Below are 21,912 nucleotides of genomic sequence, written 5' to 3' on the forward strand. Positions count from 1 at the left end.
AGCAGTTGACATTTCTTGCAAATACTGGTAGCAGTTGAAGAGTTTAAGGGAAAGCCCTGGTTTGCTTATAATGTTCTAAATTTCCGTTAGATGTTCTTCCCCTTTCTTTCATGCCCTACTTCAACCAAAAGCTGATTAAAACATGGTCCTCAACACCCACTCTTTCACCCCTATCCCTCATAACCAGAACAATGTGTAAGATATTTTGCTTGTCGCATTCACTAGGATGAAGAGGCATTTTGTTCATTTGGTGGACAAGGTCGGGGATGCTGAATGGTCTGCAATTTATGAGCCAGTGCATGTTAATTTTTTGAAAACAGATTTCTTTCACAATGCCAATAACATCTCATTAAGAAACACTGGGTTAGAAAAACAAAACTTTGTCCAAAAGATTTAGCTATTTCAAAAATTAGATTATAATGTGCTCAAAGCCTACCTACCTCATTCGTTAAGGTATTTCTATTTTAGTCTAAAATACTTCAGAAGGGTGAGGCGTGGTAATGCCTGTAATCCCAGAACTCTGAGAGGCCAAGGAAGGTGGATTGCTTGAGCCCACGAGTTCGAGACTAGCCTGAGCAACATGGTGAAACTCCATCTCTATGAAAAATACAAAAATTAGCCAGGTGTAAAGGCCTGCACCTGTAGTCCCAGCTACTTAGAAGGCTGAAGTGGGAGGATCACTTGAGCCTGGGAGGCTCCAGTCTGGGCAACAGGGTGAAACCCTGTGTGAAAATAATTAGTTAATTAATAAATAATAATAAAATACTTCAGAATATACAAGGAAATATGTATGTGTTCATTTAAGCTACATTTTAGTGATAGTCAATTTCTGTAGTCAAGAATTTACACTTCAGATATAGTAAGTATCTAATCAAGATGACTATGGACACAGGTTTTGGTAATTCGAATAATAAATGTTACAAGATTTTATTTATAAAATTTGATGCTTAATAATTAGCAAAATGGTGACTGTAATGGTTTTTTCAATAGTGAAATTGGTGTTATTAAAAATGTATAGATTCTAAATGGTAGAGCATTCTTGCGCCTCCATGGTATGAAATAAACACATGAATAATCATGTTCAAAGCTTAATTGCTAAATGGTCCTGAATATAGAACACGATTGAATGAACTATGGTAAACTATCATTTTGCTCTTAGGTATATACTGGGACTACAGTCTAATCGATATGAAAATTTTAATATATGCATATAATAGAATATTATACATTAATGAGAATGAACCATTGCCACACACAGCAACATGGATGAATTTCAGCAACATAAAGTTGAATAAAAAGTCAAACATAAAAGAATATATACTGCAAAATTTCATTTTAACCAATTTCAGAAATTGATTATACTAAAATTTTTTGTGCTATGGTTATGAAATAGGATATTATACAGTTATTAAAACATTCAGACATTAAAAACTCATAATTTAATAAGACAGTAATTTTAAAAACTGTATATATAATATATGACTCCCATTCTGGGAAATAAAATATGTGTATAAGTTGCTAGGAGTATAAGAAAGGTGTGCAGAGAGGTATCAATCAGGGTCTTAATAAGAAATATAGTGATATACTTAAATTAGAATAATAAAAGGAGGCTTTATTTTTAAAAGGGGAGAGCAGGATATAGGGGAACTGCAAGGAAAAACACAGTTACTCCAAACAACGAGAGCTATTACCACCCCTAGACTTGAAGAGGCAAGAAGAACAGTTACCAAAGCACAGGAGAGAGTTGGCTAGAGGTGGCCTTCTTGAGAGGAGCAGCGGTTGCAGGCGAGGGACACAGCCAGGCCAAGATGAGCGCAGGGAGGAAAAGGGGAATAGTATAATTCACTCTCCTTCCTCTCTGTGTTCTGCTGGGGCTTTCCATTAGCAAAAGCCAACAAGGCATCTCTGATGTGGTCCATACAGGTTGGCTCACCAGACAGAGAAATGGGTACACAAGGGTATGGGTGAGGTTATCAATACTGAGGGTGTTCAGGGGCAGGTCTCAATCCAAGTGGCACAGATTACACATGGGATTGATTTCCTGGATTATCTTAAGAGAGGAGATGCTGCAGGGATGATCAATTGTTTTCTTTATATACCTTTATATTGCTTTACTGTAACAACAATAAGTGCAGTATTTTTTTTAATTCTAGGGGAAAATGTATCTGTGTGTGTGAAGAGATGTGTATATGTGCCTGTGAGTGAATGTATGTGAGTGTATGTGTGAGAGAGAGAAAGAGAGGTGGGAGGGGTGTGAGAGGGAGTGTTTTAATGAGATTGTGTGTATGAAGGTGAAGTGGTATAGGTGAAGTGAGATGTTGTGTATGTGTGTGCATGTGTCTGTGGGAGAGGCATATTAATGAGTGTATGCGTATATGAAATGTGGAGGTGGGGCATATGTGAACGAGGACATTTGTGAGAGTGTACAAGTGGATCTGAAACTATATGTGTGTGAGGGGTGTGTGTGCGTGCACATGTATTTATGTATGTGAATAGGTGTGTTTCTGTGAGAGAGTTGGGAGCTAGGTGTGCAGGAGGGGTGTGTTTGTGACAGCATATGTGAGGCGCACAGGTGGATGCGAAACTGTGCTGATAAAGGGTAGGCCTGTGTGTTTGAGGGTGCATTTGTGAGAGGTGTGTGGCAGGGATGTGTGTGAGGGGACATACATATTAGCATGTGTGCATGCAGGTGAACACATATGTGAGTGTCCTTAGATACATCTATACCGATAGAAATATTTTCTTCCAGAAAAAAAGAAAAACTAGAAGAAATTATGCCAAAAATGGTTAATAATAGTAATCTCTAATGACAGGATAAGAAGCAACTTTCATTTTCTTTACTTTTTTGTTAGATTGTAATCAGGAAAACCATGAGAATTTTAGTCTGTTTTCTTTGCTCCAAGAATACATGAAAATACATATTGTACCTTTTTGGCAGCATGTAAAAAATCTTGACTAATAAAATATTCCTTTATGGGACTATGTTTGAAAATTGGAATCGCCTTTTTCAATATATAACTGAATAGTTATCTAAATCCCTGGTTAATTTGTAGAAGGAAATCTTGCGTTTAAATTTGAGAACCATTAAAACATTTAATTTTATAATATAACTTAATTAATTCCTAGGTATTCAATAACTGAAACTAATTGCTACCGATGTTTTCAAGCCAACGACCTAATAGTTTTTGCATTAATGAGTCAGTGAAACTAGTTCAATGTCCCATTTATAGCAAACTGCTTCAGAGAGCTAAAGGGCTTCAGGCTTTCCAAAAACTCAAAGCTCATACTAGACACTAATAGGGATTATCAATAGAAAGAGGGGTTTAGATAAGTTTTCATTTTTTCTTTCACTTTAATGTTCTATTTACAGATGTCTTGTTTGTTTTTAATGATGTATATGTAGGGCTTATGTAATAAGGCTTCTGTTAACTAATTTTAAAGTAGGTTTTCTTCCTAAGTAGAAGAAATAGGCCTTGAATTCTTTCACTGTATAACTTATTTTCTCTGCACTGCCTCATTTCACTAATGACAAAATATGGAATTTTCCCTCTTCCAAGTTATATTTTTATAAAGGAAAAGTTTGTGGCAGTAAATGGCTGAAGTGTTATTCTATTTTTAATTTATTTTGAGCTTAGAAAAGTTTTTTAAAGTGAATTACTACCACCGACATCAAGTCTTTCAGCCCAATTTATTTTGCATTGTTTACTGTAGGCCCTATTGTATCTATGTAACTCGAATTGGTTGCCTGAGTCGACCAAAAATAAAATTCTAAGTCCCCCAACTATCTGAACAAGCCCCTTCTCTCAGCCAAGGGTATTTCAAAGTTATCCTGAAAAACTAGTTCAGGCCATGATGGGAAGGGGAGGTTGGACATGCCTCATAATACCCTCCTCTCTTTTGGAATTCAGGAAAAGCTGACCAGCATAAACATCAACAGACCTTAAGACTGATAAGAAATATTTACAATCTATTCCCTCTAAAGTCTGCTACCTGGAGGCTTCATCTGCATTATAAAACTTTGGTCTCCATAACTTCTTATCATAACCCAGGCGTTTACTTCCTATTGAGTCCAGGTCTTTAGATAATAACTGTTTCAATCAATGCCAATCAAGAATCTTTAAATCTACCTATGATCTGGAAGCCCCCACTTTGAGTTGTCCTACCTTTCCAGATTGAGCCAATGTACATCTTACATGTATTGATTGATATATTATAACTCCCTAAAATGCATAAAAGCAAGATCTACCTCGAACACCTTGGGCATATGTCATCAGGATCTTCTGAGGCTGTGTTATGGGCCTGTCCTTAACCTTGGCAAAATAATCTTTCTAAATTGATTGAGAACTGTCTCAGATATTTTTGGGCTCACACTTGAAATCACAGAAAACTAGTTTAATTTTGTGTAGATAGCAATTAATAAGTAATTACACTTATCAGATCTTTTCTTCACACTTAGCTTTTAAAATGTGAACAAGTCAAACTCAATTGCAAACGCTGTTAAGTGAGGCCAAACTCAAGACAGTCATGGTTGCAAAACATAATCACTCAACCAGAGAGGAGCGCTCACACCCACGAATGCTTCCTATTGTCTGATCCACGCTTCTCCCTTTGTCTCACATCATTAAATAGCACATCGTTAAACAGACTGACTTCAAATAATATCATTCGGAAACTGCCAGGAAAATGTTGACAGAAACAATCTTAAAAATCCACCATGTGCCTTTTCCTAGGGGTAAAGGAAGAATGATCAGGCTTTTACTCAGGGGCTACATCAAACCACTGCTGTGGTTCAGTGAACACTTTATTTTCCCACTTGAATTTGAGCTCTTCTGCAAGGTCACTCCTGCCAATCTTGCGGAGATGTCGAGCCAGGAGGCGAAATTTGTTGGTGAAAGTTGGAAGCGATTTTTTCCAGAAGCAAAGAAACTCATGGATCTGTTCTGTGAGATCATCAGGGTTCTTGAGTTTGATGAGCTGAATGGTGCTACGGCGCAGAGGGAGAGTTGAGGAAAGAGACTCAGCATTTTCTTCTGAGAGCTCCTCAGCCAGCCAATGGAGCAAGTTATCCCAAAGGGCTTCTGTCAGGCACAGGACGAACACTCACAGTTAGGGCCCTTTCCTGGGGAATGCATTGGGTCTAACCCTCCACACCTGTTTATAGGAAGTCTCCCTGCTCTTTTGTTTGGCCTTGGAGCAGTGCAGAGATATGAGACTACCTGGAGCAACAATCAAAAGCCTCTGAATCCCTGGCATTCTGGGATCATCTCCTGAGGGTACTAGCTATTGCAGAGTTGTAAATGCTTATGAAATTTTAACGTACCTGAGAACCAAGAGGGTGTGATAAAATGGTTTTTATGCTCTGCTCTACATAATCTAATTGAACATCACTAGGGTGGGAGCAAACTTGGCATTTTTAACAAGCTCCCAGAAGATGCTGGTGCGGAGGTCCCCAACCATGCTTTGAGTAGCCCTGTTTGTTTGTTTGCTTGTTGAGATGGAGTCTTGCTCTGTCTCCAGGCTGGAGTGCAGTGGTGCGAGCTCGGCTCACTGCAACCTCCGCCTCCTGGGTTCAAGCGATTCTAGTGCCTCAGACTTCTCAGTAGCTGGGATTACAGGCACACGCCACCAAGTGCCAGTATTTTTTTTTTTTTTTTTGTATGTTTAGTAGAGACGGGATTTTACATGTTGGCCAGGATGGTCTCGATCTTCTGACCTTGTGATCCACCCGCCTCGGCCTCCCAAAGTGCTGGGATTACAGGTGTGAGCCACTGCGCCCGGCCGAGTAGCACTGTTTTTGAAGGGTCATTTTAGGTTCAAAACCTATTTCTCCTTATTAGTACTAATCTGATGCATAAATTATACCAGCAGCTAGCCAATCCTCACACACATCCTAACTACACACACACTCACACACACACGAAAACACACACACGACACGATCTACCACCACCCAAAAACAATTCTGTGGAAGATCCTTTACACCAACACTTTTCACTGGGCCGTCCTCTGTTGACTCCTGTTCACCTGTTGTTATGGTTGTTACTGATGTGTAACTTAGATCCATAACTCTGAATAAAACCTGTGTCCCCTACTATCTCCCTCCTTTCACATTCCAGCCCTCCTCTGCATCATAGCCACTTTCTCCCACTCTCATGCTCACCCCTGCACCAGTTTCCCTGGTCTGGTGTTAAGCAAGCATTCTATCTGCCTTCCATTACTCAACTATTCCTTCTTCCTACACACTTCTGTAAATTGCACCCTGATTTTACAATACAAAGCCACCTTTCTGTGAAAACAAGGAAAAGGGGCCAGCACTTTCTTATTCTCCATCATCACTTTCAACTCAGTGTTCTGCTACCTCCATGCAATGCATTCATTTTGAAGTCCATGCTATCTGGGCAGGCTTTTCTCGTCCCATCCACGTCATCAGCAACACTCTACAGGCAACTTCATCAGCAGCCCTGCGGATCATCATTCACACCTCTGACCCCAGATCATGTGGTTCCTTAATTTTGTCAACTCCAATGACATGTCTCGTGGCTCCAAACTAGAAACTGATTTTCAAGGCCAATCTCCATGTTTCATGCTCAGCCAGAATTATTCTACCTCCATGGCTTCAGCCCCTTAATATTACTGCTGACCTCTACCTCCTAAACTTATTCCATGGCCTCTATTCCTTTGCTTCTGCTCAATATGCTCTTTGCTGTCATCATTACTATAGTGATCCCTTGGTGTCCCCCAGTCATTCAGTCACCTCTGCAGGGTCTCATATATCTCTGTACCTGCACTGCTCCTGGTGATCAACTACGCACATCAGTGATGGTCTTGTGTCCACCTTAGAATATGTTGTCTTTTTTAGCTTTCATTTTTCTCACTTTGTCAATCTGAATCTTGCATTATTCAGATTGCATTCAGTTACCTGGGCTGCCTGAGGTTAGGAAAATATGTTGAATGTGATCAACAAACTGTAAGCTATTGTATACCATTTGAGTCCTTAGTTGCTTGAAAATCCATTAAAATATTTTTCTAAACTCAATATAAATTTGTTCTTAACAATGACATAAATCTTTTCTCCTATCCTTTACCCCAATCTCACTCTGATTCTGTTTCACTCAGCCCGTGTCTGTTTCTCCTACTTTACCCAAAGCCATTTGACTTGAGTTCTCCTAAATTTGTTTTCATCTCAAAATTACTTTCTTACAAAATCTCACTCCTCTGTGTTTGCTGGATTCCATCCCTCACACTGTTTTTCATCGTGTATTTTCCCTTCACACCTGTCCCTTAATCTCCTCCTCACCAAGGCTCCTTCCTTGCTTCCTACAAACACTCTCAGGCTTCCTCTTCCCTTGCTGCTGCTACTGTGTCAAACGATTGTGCTGTCTCTTTCCTTCTCTTTATCACATACTCTTTTAATGTCTAATGTAAACTAGAGGTCTTAAGTTCCTCACTGTCGACCTACTACTTAAACCTCTGCTTTAGGCATTCTTTGCCCTTCTTCAAAACTCTATTGAAGCCTTTCTTTCCAATCTTCTGAGAGGCCTCCTAATTATTACTCACTGCACTGATTCCTGGCCTGCGTCTTCTCTGACTTCCATGGAGCATTTTATTCCTCTCCTTGGAATCCCTGGCCTCCCCTGCTTCTCCTCTTTCCTCTCTTGCCCTTTGCCAGCTGTCTTCCTTCCCATATTCTTTTCCCTCTGCTAACTCTCTTCCTCCTAATACTGCTGCATTACTGCATCCTATCTCAGGCCTCTTCTATTTCTGCCCTCTCCCCTCAATGAATGCATCAACTCTTACTGATGTTACCATCACCATTAACTATGAGAAATATCCTAGATCTACCCAATCTTTATCTTTTGGCATTGTTTTCCTAAATCCTGGTATAGCACTCACAATATTCATCTCCTAATTATCTCTATCAGTATATACTACAGCCAATACAAATGTCATATTTCTAAAATCAAAATAATCAGTGATGGTCTTTCCTTCTCACTACTTGATCTTCCTTCACTCTATTCACTTTCTTAGTTAATGCAGCCACTCAGCTGAGCAAGCTGAGACATGTGATGTTATTCACATTTTTCATAGCCTATTTCTTATCCCCTGCACCCAAGTCCTAATGTTCCTAACTCCAAGCATCTCAAATATTTGCTTTACTTTCCTGCCTTGCTGACTCTATCTTAACCATGTCCTACCTAGCTTCTTCCTCGCCTATTGCGGGAACCAGGGTTCTAACTTGTATCCCTGCTGTCAGTTTTGGTTCACCTGAAAGTCTAATCTGATTTTGCCAGTCCCCTGTTAACAAATTTCTTGTAGGGTCTTCCTATTGTCTAAACGTCTTTACTTGGCATTTAAAACTTTTCATAGTTTTCTCCAACTCAAAATGTCTAACCTCATCTACTGTCACCCTTCCTACAGCAGTTCTGATGGCATTGGTCATGTGGGAGGATTCATATGAGGACAAATATGTCCCAACCTGTGTAATAAACTAGAACTTCCTAGTACCCATAAGAAGATTCCTTCTTCTACCTTTGTATTCCCCAGTGACTATTAATGATGGCAGTGATTATGCTTTTATCTGGACATTAAATTCTTCAAAGGTTAACAGCATTATTAAACTTGCAAATCTTTTATCTATTGCTGTTGTTGTTTTCTATATCATCTGCTCTCTTTTTAAACACAGTTTATTTATCCCTGAAAGGGTTTATAATATGGTGTTTATTCTATCCTATTCCTAATGGAGTTTAATAAGACCTGAACATTTTCTGTACCAATTCGTACGGGCAACCTCATATTCACAGTGGACCTGAGGCACTAGTAAGAACATCCTCGTTGATGTCTTTTGAAGACCAATAAATTATCACATTAGTAGCCACTGATATCACAAAATAAAATGTTTCAAGAGCTAAAATAGAATAAAAGTTTCCAATTCTACCCTGAAATCTGTAGCATTATTATGTAATTGAATTATGCCTAATGACAACCAAATATTAAATGTTTCTTATGGTTTCATATCAATATATACCTCAATTTCAAATAGATTGACTTCAAATGTTGATTTGAATTGAACGCACTTTAGGATTTACAACTGAAGAGTCAACATTTCAGCTCAAAGTATAGTCATCTGTCAGCAAACTAGGCAATTGCTAGTCATACAAATAAAATAAAACTCAGTAACATTTATATTTCTTGTTGATTTCAACTCAGCTTTAATTATATGCAGATTTAAGAATGCTAGTTTGGTTTATTTGTATATGACTTCCCAGGAAATAAGTATTTATTAGGCCAATAAAGTTAATGATTGTTTAATTGTAAAGTCACTTTCTCCATTCCTTTTTATGAAATGATTCACATATATATAACATGTAAGGGAGTGGGGAAGCACTATAATGATGACAAAGCAAATATTCCTCACCTACAGGATCCTTAGAAACTCTTTTGGTACTCTGTGGACGATTGATTAATTTCTTATGCTATTGGGGGAAAGGAACACAAAATAAACAGAAGAAGCAATTAATTTGTGAATAAGCTACAACAAAAATTCATCTGAACCTCATCTCTATTTGGAAGAAGTACTGAATTGCACACCTTTGCAAAATTAAATACTGTATTTGTGCATGCATGCTCAGCAATTGTTTTCCTAAGATAAAGCAAAGTATACTAACCCAAATATTTCAGCACATTTAAATTTAAGAATACACATTTAAATATTACTATACCTCTCAGATTAACTCTAAATGAACATTTTTCCAACTAAAATTTAAAACTGTTAAACCAACTAGCATAGAGCAAGCTACCAGCACGCTATAAAAGTGGTATTTTGTATTTTGTAAAATCCCTTGTGGGGAAGGCACTTTGCCTCAATACTCAGCACAGAACCTGGCACCTAAGAGGTTAAAAACAATCAAATCAGTGTGCATATATTATTCGAAAATCAACATTTTATCAAGAAGTAAATATATTTCACTAGCTTTCTACACAGTCTGCAGACCAGTTTTTTCTCAGGTAATATGAGATAGTGGAGACAGCATATGAGATAAAATAAAATTATCTGGGTTCAGATACTTAGCCAGTGGTTGAGTAGCATTGCACTTTGGAGAATTTATTTAAATGCTCAGCCTCAGCCCTGAAATGTCTTTATGGATGCCTACATCACAAAGCCTTGCACACAAATGTTCATAGCATCTTTATTTGAATTAGCCAAAAACTGGAAACAATTAAAATGTTCTTTAGTGGAAAAATAGTTGAACAAACTGTAGAATATCCACACTGCAGGAACTAAAGTAATAAAACAAAACAAAACATTGATATTTGGGACAATTTGCAAGGGCCTCGGGGCATGATGCTAAGAGAAATATTCTAGTCTCAAAAGGTTATGTATTCTGATTATATCACATTCCTGAAATTACAAGATTACAAAGATGTAGAACAGATTAGTGATTGCCAAGGGTTACTGATGAAGGGGGAAGGGGTGAAGGAGCACAAAAGGGATCTTTTTGGTAATAGAATAGTTCTATATCTTGAATGTGTTAGTTGCATAAATCTACACCTGATAAAACGCCAGAGAACTATACATACATGTTGTATCGATGTCAACTTCCTGGTTTTGATATCTTGCCATAGTTATCTAAAATGCAACCACTAAGGAAATCTGGGTAAAGAATACATTGAACTTCTCTGTACTGTATTTTGCAACTTCTTGTGAATCTATAATTACTGTATGTCAAAACGTTTTTTAAAGCTTATTTCACAGCAGTGATACAAGGATGATGTAAGTGTTACATGTTAATGAGTAGCATACCGCTTCCCACTGAGCACTCTAATACAAGTTAGTTGAATCTGAATATCATATTTTATAGGCATTCTTGTCACAAATATTACAGAAACATGGAAGCATATAAAACTTCCATTAAGAAGTTTTAATGGGAAAAAACTAAGAAACATAGCATGAGTTGAAGTATGTTATTATACTGTAGCACTGCAAAATAAATGCATATAATTTTCAAGGCATCAACTATGTGTTTGAACCCCTGAAAATATTGAGAGAGAAATACTAATTTAAATAATGCAGCAGATTGTATCATTCCCATCAAAGGGCCCATGGCCTTGGACAAGAGATACATATTGAGACTTTTCTTTATATCAGTAGTTTTCCCCTCCATAACTCTTTGTTCACAGATGTCTCATCGCATTTTGATGCACACAGAATGGTTCCAGTGTTTAAATTTTTTTTCATGTACATGAAATTGCAATTCAAATACTTCACCTGATGCACAACCATAGAAGCAGTGAATTGGGGTAGCTCAGGCTCTTTTTAGACTTCCACGCACTGTGTTGGTTTCCTATGTGGCCCGTTCATAAAGGATTTTCAACGTTGCCTTCTTTTCCCTTCACTTTCATTTTCCTCCTCTCCATGCCCCCAAGCCTTTTTTGCATGATTTTGGTCTGTGCCCTCTCTTCACTTTGCACACTACCTTTTCAACCTCCCTGGTGCTCAGGGTCAGCTACAAGCCGAACAGTCAGCCAACATTTGGCCTCATGCAGTCTCCCCTCTCACAGGTTCCCAGCATCCCTGTGTGGCTCGCTGGATGCCTTCCTTAGCAGAAACAGCTCTCATTTCCCCCCACTTTCCTCTCTTGCCTCCTTGCAATCAAAAGATGCTTTTAAAGGCACTTCTCTGGTTATTATTTAGTTTTTACTTGGAGGTTCTATTCCACAGTTTTCCAAGTCTAACTCTGTAACTGAGTATCCCAACCTCAAAATGCATTTTAAAACTTTTATTTTTCTTGCTTTTAGCCTTGAAATATACTTTGTTTGTTTCTCCCTTTGCCACCAGGCACTTCTGTGAACCATGCTTGCTTATCTAATTATGTGCTTGCTTAGAAATTCCAGGGGCCAATCTTGAAACAAACCAGGCAGAGAGACCGAGGTGTGGAATCCTCCCTATTAGGCGGAGTTACAAACAGCCCACCACTACCAGGCTGAAGTCAGGATCACACATACTGGACCTCCAGATGGGTCATTACTCCAGCTCGCCATTACAACAAGACACTCAGACCTGCACTCTCCTGCATGACTCCTGCATGCTTTCCACACCTTTTCCTTCTTAAACTCCTTCACTCTGCCCAAAATGTTGAAATGGTCATTTGAAGGCATTAGCTTGGCCATTCCCCCAAGTGCTAGCATTTGGTTAGCAAAACTGCTTTCCCTTCAAAACAACAACAACAACAACAACAACAACAAAAGGTGCCATTCGATTACATTTTCTCAGGTTCTTTTTGTGAAAGTAATATTTCTTATTCCTCTCAAGTAATCTGTTTTATGTTAATGTTGCATATTTTAATTTGCCACCTACCATATCTTAAATGCCACTTGCAACATGTCACTGCTCTGGAGAAATGCTGGACAAATTTAAACGTGACTCTCCAGCTCTCTATAAACTGTTTCCTTGCTGCACAATCCACATTTAAATGGGTATAGTGGGCTTATGTGGCAGATTTACCTGAATTATAAGCCTCTTGAGGGCATCAGTATAAAAATATAAGCAATTCAGATATGTACAGATGTGTCTTATTTATGCTGCTAAGCACAATGCAAGCCTTATCTATTTAGAAGTCATTGAAAAAGTTGAAACAAAAGACAGGCACCTACACCAGAAAGAGGTATGAGTGAGTGTCTTGAGTTTTATAGCCACTATCGTTAGGATTCCTTTGATTACGGACTACTCTTTCCATGCTCCCTAATTATAGCCCTGTATTGAATTCTTAAAGCTAAGTAAACCATTGTTTACTTGAACTCATAGGTGAGAAAGTTTGATCTTTTGTGTGCAACTCAACAAACTGGACTTGGTTACATCTACTCTATTACCCAGTGTTATTTCCCAAGGAACCTCCAAAAGTTTTCACCCTCCTTGGGGCTTTTCAGTGCTCCAAGATCCAGCCTTATCAGTCTTCCCTTTACTCGATAGACTTAACGTTTTTGAAGGCCAGGAAAGTATATCTCATTCCTGTATATGTTAGACATCATAGTAGATAAGGTGTTATACACACAAAGTGGTAAAAAATATTTTATTGACTGGGGGCAGTAGCTCATGCTTCTAATCCCAGCACCTTGGGAGGCTGAGGCAGGAGAATATCTTTAGCTCAGGAGTTTGACACCAGCCTGGACAACACAGCAAGACCTCATCTCTACAAAAAAAATACAAAAAATAGCCAGGTGTAGTGGCTCACTCCTGTGGTCTCAGCTACTTGGGAGGCTGAGGTAGGAGGATGACCTGAGCCTGGGAGGCAGAGGTTGCACTTAGCTGAAATCAGGCCACTGCACTCCAGCTTTCATGACAGAGTGACACCCCTACTCTCAAAAAACTTAAAAAAAATTTGTATTCACATGATGATATCGTCTCTCGATTTAAATGATATGCCCCTTCAAATCCTGCCATATTTTCAAGGAACTGGTCAAATTCTACCTCTTTTATAAATTAGTTTCTTATTTGGGAATTTATGCACTATACTATCACACAATTTATCTAACAGCTTAATATTATATTGTTGTTAATGCCATTCATATGTGTTGTTTTCTCTCCCCAATTAGACACTCAGTGATTTATCGTGTCCTCTTCTGCATCTTCTTTTATATCAGTACTTACATTTGCCACATGTTCAGCACATCATACCTTTAATAAATACTTCATAGCCAGAATGGCCCTCCATGGACAGTCACAAGGATTGTTATCATCATACATTTAAGGTCAGCAGTTTTAGCTGTTCACACAATCTGCACAGCAAGGTTTTTATGTATCCGTGAAGATTTCTTCCACCATTTCCTACAGAACACATTTCAGATCTCTGCTGCTTTTTGAGAAACACACGCCTTACACCCTGTCTACCACTCTTTCACGAGGTGTTTAGTTTTCTGTTCGCTAAGAAAATTAGGCAGTGGGCTGAGCATGGTGGCTCACGCCTGTAATCCCAGCACTTTGGGAGGCCGAGGCGGGTGGATCACCTGAGGTCAGGAGTTCAAGATCAGCCTGGCCAACATGGTGAAGCCCTGTCTCTATTAAAAATGCAAAAATTAGCCAGGTCTGGTGGTGCACACCTGTAGTCCCAGCTACTCAGGAGTCTGAGGCAAGAGAATTGCTTGATCCCGGGAGGCCAAGGTTGCAGTGAGCCGAGATCATGCCACTGCACTCCAGCCTGGGTGACAGAGTGAGACTGTCTGAAAGAAAAAAAAAAAAACCCAAAAAAAAGAAAAGTAGGCAGTGGTTCTCAAACCTGAGTGTTCCTGACAATGAACCTTGAGAAAAGGGCAACAAAGGGAAGCTCACACTTGGATTCAACTGGTCTCAGATAAGGCCACATTTGGAATAAGCAACTGGGTGATTCTGATGCTGAGGCTGAGTGCACACAGAAAAAGCTAATCAAGTATCAAACCGTACATGAATTCTCAACTAGCACCCCTATAAATGTATCCCAATGAATGCATGGAAGAATGAAAGAAATATCTTTATCAAAAAGTGATGAAGATTTCTAATGTGAAGATTTCTAATGTCACATCAGGACAAAAGTAAACTTCAGATTGCTTCACCTTACCTAAATCTATAGGGATGTAGTAATAAAAATATTAATTTATATTAAATAATTTCATAAATTACCTCACAGGAATCACGCAGATGACCTAGCTCTGGGGCCCATCTTCTCATGCAGAAATTTCAGCTTCTGGCAAAGTTTTCTCAAGTATTTCTGGCAGTTCCATGGGCTTTACTCTCTTGGTTTCCACACTGTTCCACTAGGTGCCCCCCAGTGCTCAGCTGGACCATGCAGCCCTCCACACTCCTTCTGTGGGCACAGCAGCTTCTCCCCATGCATCTGTCACCACATAGCATGCCATGATGCTTTCTACCTGTCTTTCAGTTTTGCTCTCATGGTGCCATGTGGGTCCAGCTGACATCTGTGGTTTCCGCAGGTTCGCACAGCTGCTGCCCTACTGCTGCTCTCCTGGATCCCACCAGCAGTGATCCCGCTGCACCTGCTTTATATGGAGCTCTTGGTCTCTCCTGCTTCTCTCCCAAGGGAAGCAATTCTCTGTTAGTGGCCACCCTAAGCTCTCCTGGTATGTGAGCTGTGTGGTAAAACATGATAGGATAAAGGAAGTGGCTTCCTACTCCTCATGTCACATGACATTAAAGTAATATTGACTGTGCCTTGGTATGCCACAGAACTAAATAAAATAGGCCTTCTGTTTTTCAATTAAAACTTTTTCCTTCAGACATAATCATGCATCTAAGGAGTGGAACTGGAAGATAGATTTTACCAATAGCTGCAGTGTTCGCCTCTAAACACTTGCTGGCCCCCGATGACTAGAGCTTTCAGTGTATGATATGATATATATTTGTGTATTTCACATATATGTAACACATACTATATATAATTATGGTATATAATAATGTACATTTATATTACATATTATATACTTAACATGCAATATTTAATACATTCATATGTATTTAATGAATTTATATGCTAAATTTTTAAAATATGTGCATGCATTTTTAGGTAAAACCATCCTAACTCCCCTGCATACAGAATTCTGTCAAGTCATATCTCATATACGCAGTTATTTCTGAAACTCAGGTCCATTTCTTACCCCAGGAACACCTCAGCTTTTATGCAAATAACTTTCTAGGCTGCTTCCTTCTCTGCACACTTATGAGGCATGTCTGGAACTCTCAGCATTGACCCTGAGCTCAAATCTGAGTCATATAAAAATTGCTTTCTCCTTGGCTACCTCATCTGCCTTTCATTAAAAAAAAATGAAAATTAAAAAACATTGTGTGGGAGATGGGGAGCTCTTACTGTTTTCCTCTGTGATAGATGCAATATCAAGAATCAAGTGTGATCGGGTCTCCTGGTTGAGGGCTAACCACACTAGTCTCTGACAGTGCTTGGGACTGGAAAGAAGCTCAATACTTCAGCCTGGCCGGGACTTACCCTCATTGTAATGTGCTTTCAGGGAGCTTTGGGGTGGTACTGGCACTGACTAAGCTGATGTCACTGTAGAAACATGTGCATGAAAACAAGAGTGAAAGACAATGCAGCGGAAAGACAATTGCCATTGTGGACCAGCTTTAGGGCTGATTTGTTTGGTGATATCTTGTCATCATTGTGCCTTCCCAGCCGCAAAGAATGAACACAGGTCACCATAGGGAGCACAGCAAACATAATGGGGCTCCGCACGATACCCACCCAGTAAAACCTAAGGTGAAAGTTAGAAAGGGGACAGTCGGGAAAATGGTAAATCCTTCCCACCATTTTACGCATAGTTTGAAGGGCTAAGCAGAAAAAATAAAATGCTACCTTTGAATACTAGAGCAATATTATTATTTATTTTTATTTTATTTTATTTTATTTTATTTTTATTTTATTTTACTTTATTTTATTTTATTTTATTTTATTTTATTTTATTTTATTTTATTTTATTTATTTTATTTTATTTTATTTTATTTTTTGAGACAGAGTCTTACTCTTGTAGCCAAGGCTGGAGTGCAATGACGTGATCTCGGTTCACTGCGATCTCTGCCTCCCGGGTTCAAGTGTTTCTCCTGCCTCAGCCTTGAACTCTTGACCTCAGGTGAGCAGCCCACCTTGGCCTCCCAAAGTGCTTAGGTTACAGGCGTGAGCCACCGCCTGGCCAGAATGCCCTATTTTTAATTGTTCCTTGTGTGGTCACTAATTTCAAGGGCAACCGAAACAATACTATTGCCATTTGGCATAAGAAGTTGTAGAGTTTGTCCTCTGCAATTTCTACTGCTTCCCAGTTCTTGGGGACTCTAGCACAGAGCAAATTTTTCTGTAAAGGAACACGGTAAGGATTTTCTGATACTTTTAGCAACATTTGGCATGGATGCCACATAGCCTTGTAGCTAAGCATCAATTTTATACAATCAATGAAAGAAAATGACACGCTGTTTTTATTAATTTTATTATTTACCCTAGAGCACTTATGCATGAAGACATTCTAATAGGTTATTATTGTGATATCTGTGGCAATAGCTCCTTCATCCAGCTGCCCTAACCTCACACTCCTCTCATTCCCACGTACTTACTGTAGGATTTTCTGGATATAAGTCTTTTCTTACTAAAAGATATACAGGTAAAAGTGATAGGATTAACAATAGACTAAGGAAGTATATATAATTAGTACTTTTCTGTGTATCTTTAGCATGGATTTTTACCAGAATCATTTAGGGTATTATAAGTCCTGACTTTTCCTGCTTACTGTACTTTGTATTTATTTTGCACATAGACCTCTTCAACTAAGTAAGCATCGCCATAAGCAAATGGCAATGCTTACTTAGTTTATAATGTAAAATCATAACTTGTTTATCATGTAAAATCATTAAGAATTGTATGAGTCATACATTATAAAATTCAGCATACCCTTTACTATTATGCAATAAATGAGCTCAAGTTTTGCTTAATTTGAGCTCATTTATTGCATAATAGTAAAGGATTATTTACTTTATTATAATCTTATCACTTTTACCTGTATGTATTTTAGTAACAAAATAAAAGACTTATTTATCAGAAAAATCCTACACAGACATCACAATAATCACCTATTAGAATGTCTTCATGTATAAGTGCTCTAGGGTAAACAATAATAACAGTAAAGGGTATGCCAAATTTTATGATGTATGACCTCAAGTTTTGCTTAACTTGAGCTGATTTATTGCGTAACAGTAAAGGGTATGCTGAATTTTATAATGTATGACTCATACAATTCTTAATGATTTTACATTACAAACAAGCTAGACATTATATTGATCAAGAAAGTAATCTGGTACAAAAATTAATGCTACCATAAAAGCTTTGTGCTGTAGTTATGTGTTCAACATAATCACAAATCAAATAAAAGCTTATGTAAGTATTGAGTGAGGATGAACTTGTAACTATATCATTGCAAACCCATAACAATGGTTTGTGGTGTTATTATCCCCATTTCACAGATGTAACTTTTCCAAGGTAATATGGCTAGGCTATGGCAACACTAGTCATGAAACTGAGGTCTATCTGAAGCTCTAAAAATAAATAATACTTCCTCCAGATAATAATACCAGCTACTATAATTGCCATGTACCAGGAATTACTCTAAAAACTTAAAGTATGTTATAGAACCTTGACAGTATAATATGCTATATAGTCCAGCATAAACATACACACCCATCCTTGTGAGGTTATTATGCTTATTGTACAAAGGAGGAAACAAGTTTAGCAAGATAAAATTATTTGACTAAAACATATATGCTAAATGACAAATACAACATTTAAACTGACATCAGTAAGAATCCAGATCCTGTATTTGTAACTTTAACATTTGTATGTAACATGAAGGTTGCAGTGTGGAAATTTCTACTCAGTCACTTCAGTACCTCTGGCACTACGCTTGCTATTTACATGTATCAATTTTACTGACTTGGTAGTACTATTAGATGGGAGGTAAAGAGCTCAGCTGCTAACATATTATTCATTAAACTTGAAACCTTAAGCAAAGTAATCCCTTGTGCCTCAGTCTCCTCCTTTTAAAAGTAAGGATATACAATGCCATTAGAAAGAGGCATTGAGTTATATCATGTACCTGAAATTAGGGTATCATATGTAATAAGTGCTCAAAATAGTACTGGTTATTAATATATTTTTAAAACATATTTGTTGCCTACATAAATACATTTTAAAAGAAACACTTCTATTTAAATGGTAAGTGGGAAAACAATTTCATCTATATAAACACAAGAAAACCTTAAAAATACAATTAAAACATAATAATATTATTAAATTCGGTTGCCAGCAAAGATCTCTGAACCCAAGAGCTATTCTCTGTCAAAAAGAAAGCTTTGCAATTGTTAAGGAGATGTGAAAACATGTTAACAACAACCTGAGTTCTACTCAGATTAGAGAAAAGTTTAAAAAGAGAACAGTTTCACTGTTTCGATTCCTTTTTATTTAAAACTGGTGTGTATATGGTACTAAAAGAGCACCTGCAATTCCAAAATTTGGGAAACAGCAGTATAACCAAGCAACCCTTTTATTTGCTGTGAGTCATATCATTCAGTATAAACTTATATGAGAAGTATTTTTGTCTTTCAAAACTGTACAGATAACGTTTTAGGGGCTGTGGATGATAAGTCATAAACAAAATGCAAGGAGCATGAACTCATAACTTAAGCCGGAAAAAACTGGAGCTGTCCTGCTCGAGGAACGGCTGTCATCTCTGCTCTGACAATGAACTAAGAGCTGATGTCACCATACGGATGGAACAGAAAAACACTAAACTGTTCAGAAGTGGCAAAGCATTCAAAATCAAGATGGCTGAGGAAGCCGGCTTCTGACTCAGGAGCTGAAAATTTTAGGTAAAGAGAAAAACCACTATCCAAGGCTACAGAAGTTCTATTCCAAAGCTTAGTTTCGGCAAAAGGTACAACCCTCCCTCCTAACTGGCTCTTCGAAAGATCTAGATTTGCCAAACACTCTAAAGGTACAAAGGAAATGACAGGCAGGATGACATAGTGGTAAAAATGGTGGACATAAGGAAAACAAGGATCTGGCTTGCCCCAGGAATAGAAGGAAGCTGGTAAAGCATAAAAGAGAAACGACCTTGTAGTCTGGGTCCTCATGCGGGCTCTGCTCCTGTGAAGTCCTGCAAGCTGAGCCAATAAACTAAACTCTCTTACTGAAGTCTCTAACTGATTGAGATAATGTCTACAAATGACAGGGCCTACATCAGTAATTCAACAAATGAACCCACATGCAATGTGTAGGCCCTGATTGGACATTGTTTTTGAACAAATCAACTGCAAAAAGAAAAAAAAATATTGAGTCAGTAGGAAAATAGGAAATAGGGGCTGGGCAGTAGCTGATATAGTGTAGTAATTACTAATTTTATTGGGTGTAGCAATAGTAATGTGGTCGTGTGTCTTTTTTTAAAGTTTTTACCTCTTAGAGAAGCATTGTGAAGTATTTACACATAAAATGATATTGTACCTGTGATTTGCTTTAAAATACTCCAGCAAAACAAACCCACAAACCAGGGTACTAGACAAAATAAGTATGGCAGAAAGTGATGGGAGGTGGGTCCATGTAGGTTCATTGTATATTTTCTCTGTTTCTGTGTGTATTTAAGTATTTGCGTGTGCTTACGTGCATGGCCACAGGGGTGCACACGTGGACACACACACACACACGGTTTTTTTCTAAATAAATACATTAAAAGATCCCAGTACCAGCATCCACCAATAATCTGTTGTTTTCTTTGTGAACTTTCTTATAATTGCACAGTGTAGAACTTCCTGAAAACCTAGGCAGAAATGTTTGGCCCTCAAAATGAAAGGAAGTACCTCCACATAGAGAGGTCTGGAAATCAGCACAAATCCACAGAGAAGTAAGATTGCTGTGGAACAAAATAAGAACAGAGTTAAGAGCAAGAAGTGCTGACCAATAGTCGTCTCACTTGGAGGTAAATACAGAAATTAGGTTTGGAAACAAAATCGGGCTACTACTAATCATGGAAGCAGTGTAGATCTGTAGCTTTGTTTAGCTCAGATCTTTGCTTCAAACCCATGCACATTTTTTTATGCAGCCAGCCTTATATTTTGCTTCTTCATTATTTTTTCAGTTGCTTGCTTCTTAGAAAATCACTCTTTTATAACATCAATCTCTTTATGGTTTTTTTCAAGGGGAGGGGGGATTGATAAATTTCTCAGTCCTTGATTGGAAAAAAGAAGACAGCTTTACGCCCCTGGTAACCAGATGGATGAATTCAAATAACTCCAAAGAATCTAAGGAGTGGAGACAGATAGAAGGAAGGGGCATCCAGGAATGTGTACAGATATAAAGTGGGCAAAGATCTAGATATTTCAGAAAATATAAATGGAATATATATGGAAGCAGTGAAGAAAAATTATCAAAAGCAGTCTGGAATAGATAAATCTAATTTCTAAATGCATGTCTCTATTTTCATTTTTCACCTACTAAATGGGCAAAGTAGGTGCACTACATGAGGTTGCCATGAGGATTAAATGATGTAATGCACATAAAGCACTTCAAACATGCAAGCGCTCCATAAATCTAAATAATTGTTAAAATGCATAAGATTTTGCTCAGTATTCCAAGTAATTTTGTCAAGAGCAGATGTCCTTGACCCATAAATGCAGCTACGTGGAAGACGCTATTACTTCTTAAAGCAGCTCAACAAATCAAAGAAAGATATACAGCATTGCCAGAACTTGCGTTAATATTGACCTCCTCTCTTTATTGTTCCACTTTTAGATTATAATACCCACAGGTTTTGTCACTCCACTTTAATCCTGTCCCTATTTATTCCTGTGCCTATTTAACTCTTAGCATAATTCTTTCTAGGTTATTATAGCAGATTTAAAAAAAATCCTGGGCCAGGCGCGGTGGCTCACACCTGTAATCCCCGCACTTTGGGAGGCCAAGGCAGGTGGATCACCTGAGGGTCAGGAGTTCGAGACCAGTCTGACCAATATGGTGAAATCCTGTCTCTACTAAAAATACAAAAATTAGCCAGGTGACGTGGCAGGTACCTGTAATCCCAGCTACTCGGGAGGCTCAGACAGGAGAATTGCTTAAACCCAGTAGGCAGAGATTGCAGTGAGATGAGATCATGTCACTGCACTCCAGTCTGGGCGACAGAGCGAGACTGTCTGAAGAATGAAAAAAAAAAAAAAAAAGAAAAAAATCCTGATATTTTGTTTTGGTTTGGCATTTCGGATCATAGCTAGAAATAGTTTTATAGAAAGAGTAATCTGAATGTTTCTGGGAATGGCCTGCACAGCCGCACACCAAATGACTCCCTCCCAGGTCTTGCCACAGTGTGTGAAATCCTATTAGTCATTCC

General features: G+C 38.3%; 1 protein-coding gene across 3 annotated transcripts in view; it reads right to left on the reverse strand.

Moving 5' to 3' along the window:
• Positions 1-1,077: 1,077 nt before the first annotated feature.
• The window catches only part of LOC116463747 (death domain-containing protein 1), a 66,151-nt gene continuing 45,316 nt past the window's right edge, over positions 1,078-21,912 (reverse strand). For 2 of the 3 annotated variants that reach the window (XM_032147000.1, XM_032146999.1), the window contains 2 exons: positions 9,416-9,473; positions 1,078-5,078 (listed from right to left, as the gene is read on the reverse strand). In XM_032147000.1, coding sequence (XP_032002891.1) covers positions 4,756-5,078; positions 9,416-9,473 — 381 coding nt within the window. In that variant the 3' untranslated portion in view covers positions 1,078-4,755. The remainder of the gene's footprint in view (positions 5,079-9,415; positions 9,474-21,912) is intronic. The other variant, XM_032754178.1, reaches the window with a different exon arrangement.

The sequence above is a fragment of the Hylobates moloch genome, unplaced genomic scaffold, assembly GCF_009828535.3.
Source record: "Hylobates moloch isolate HMO894 unplaced genomic scaffold, HMol_V3 SCAFFOLD_57, whole genome shotgun sequence".
Lineage (NCBI taxonomy): Eukaryota > Metazoa > Chordata > Mammalia > Primates > Hylobatidae > Hylobates > Hylobates moloch.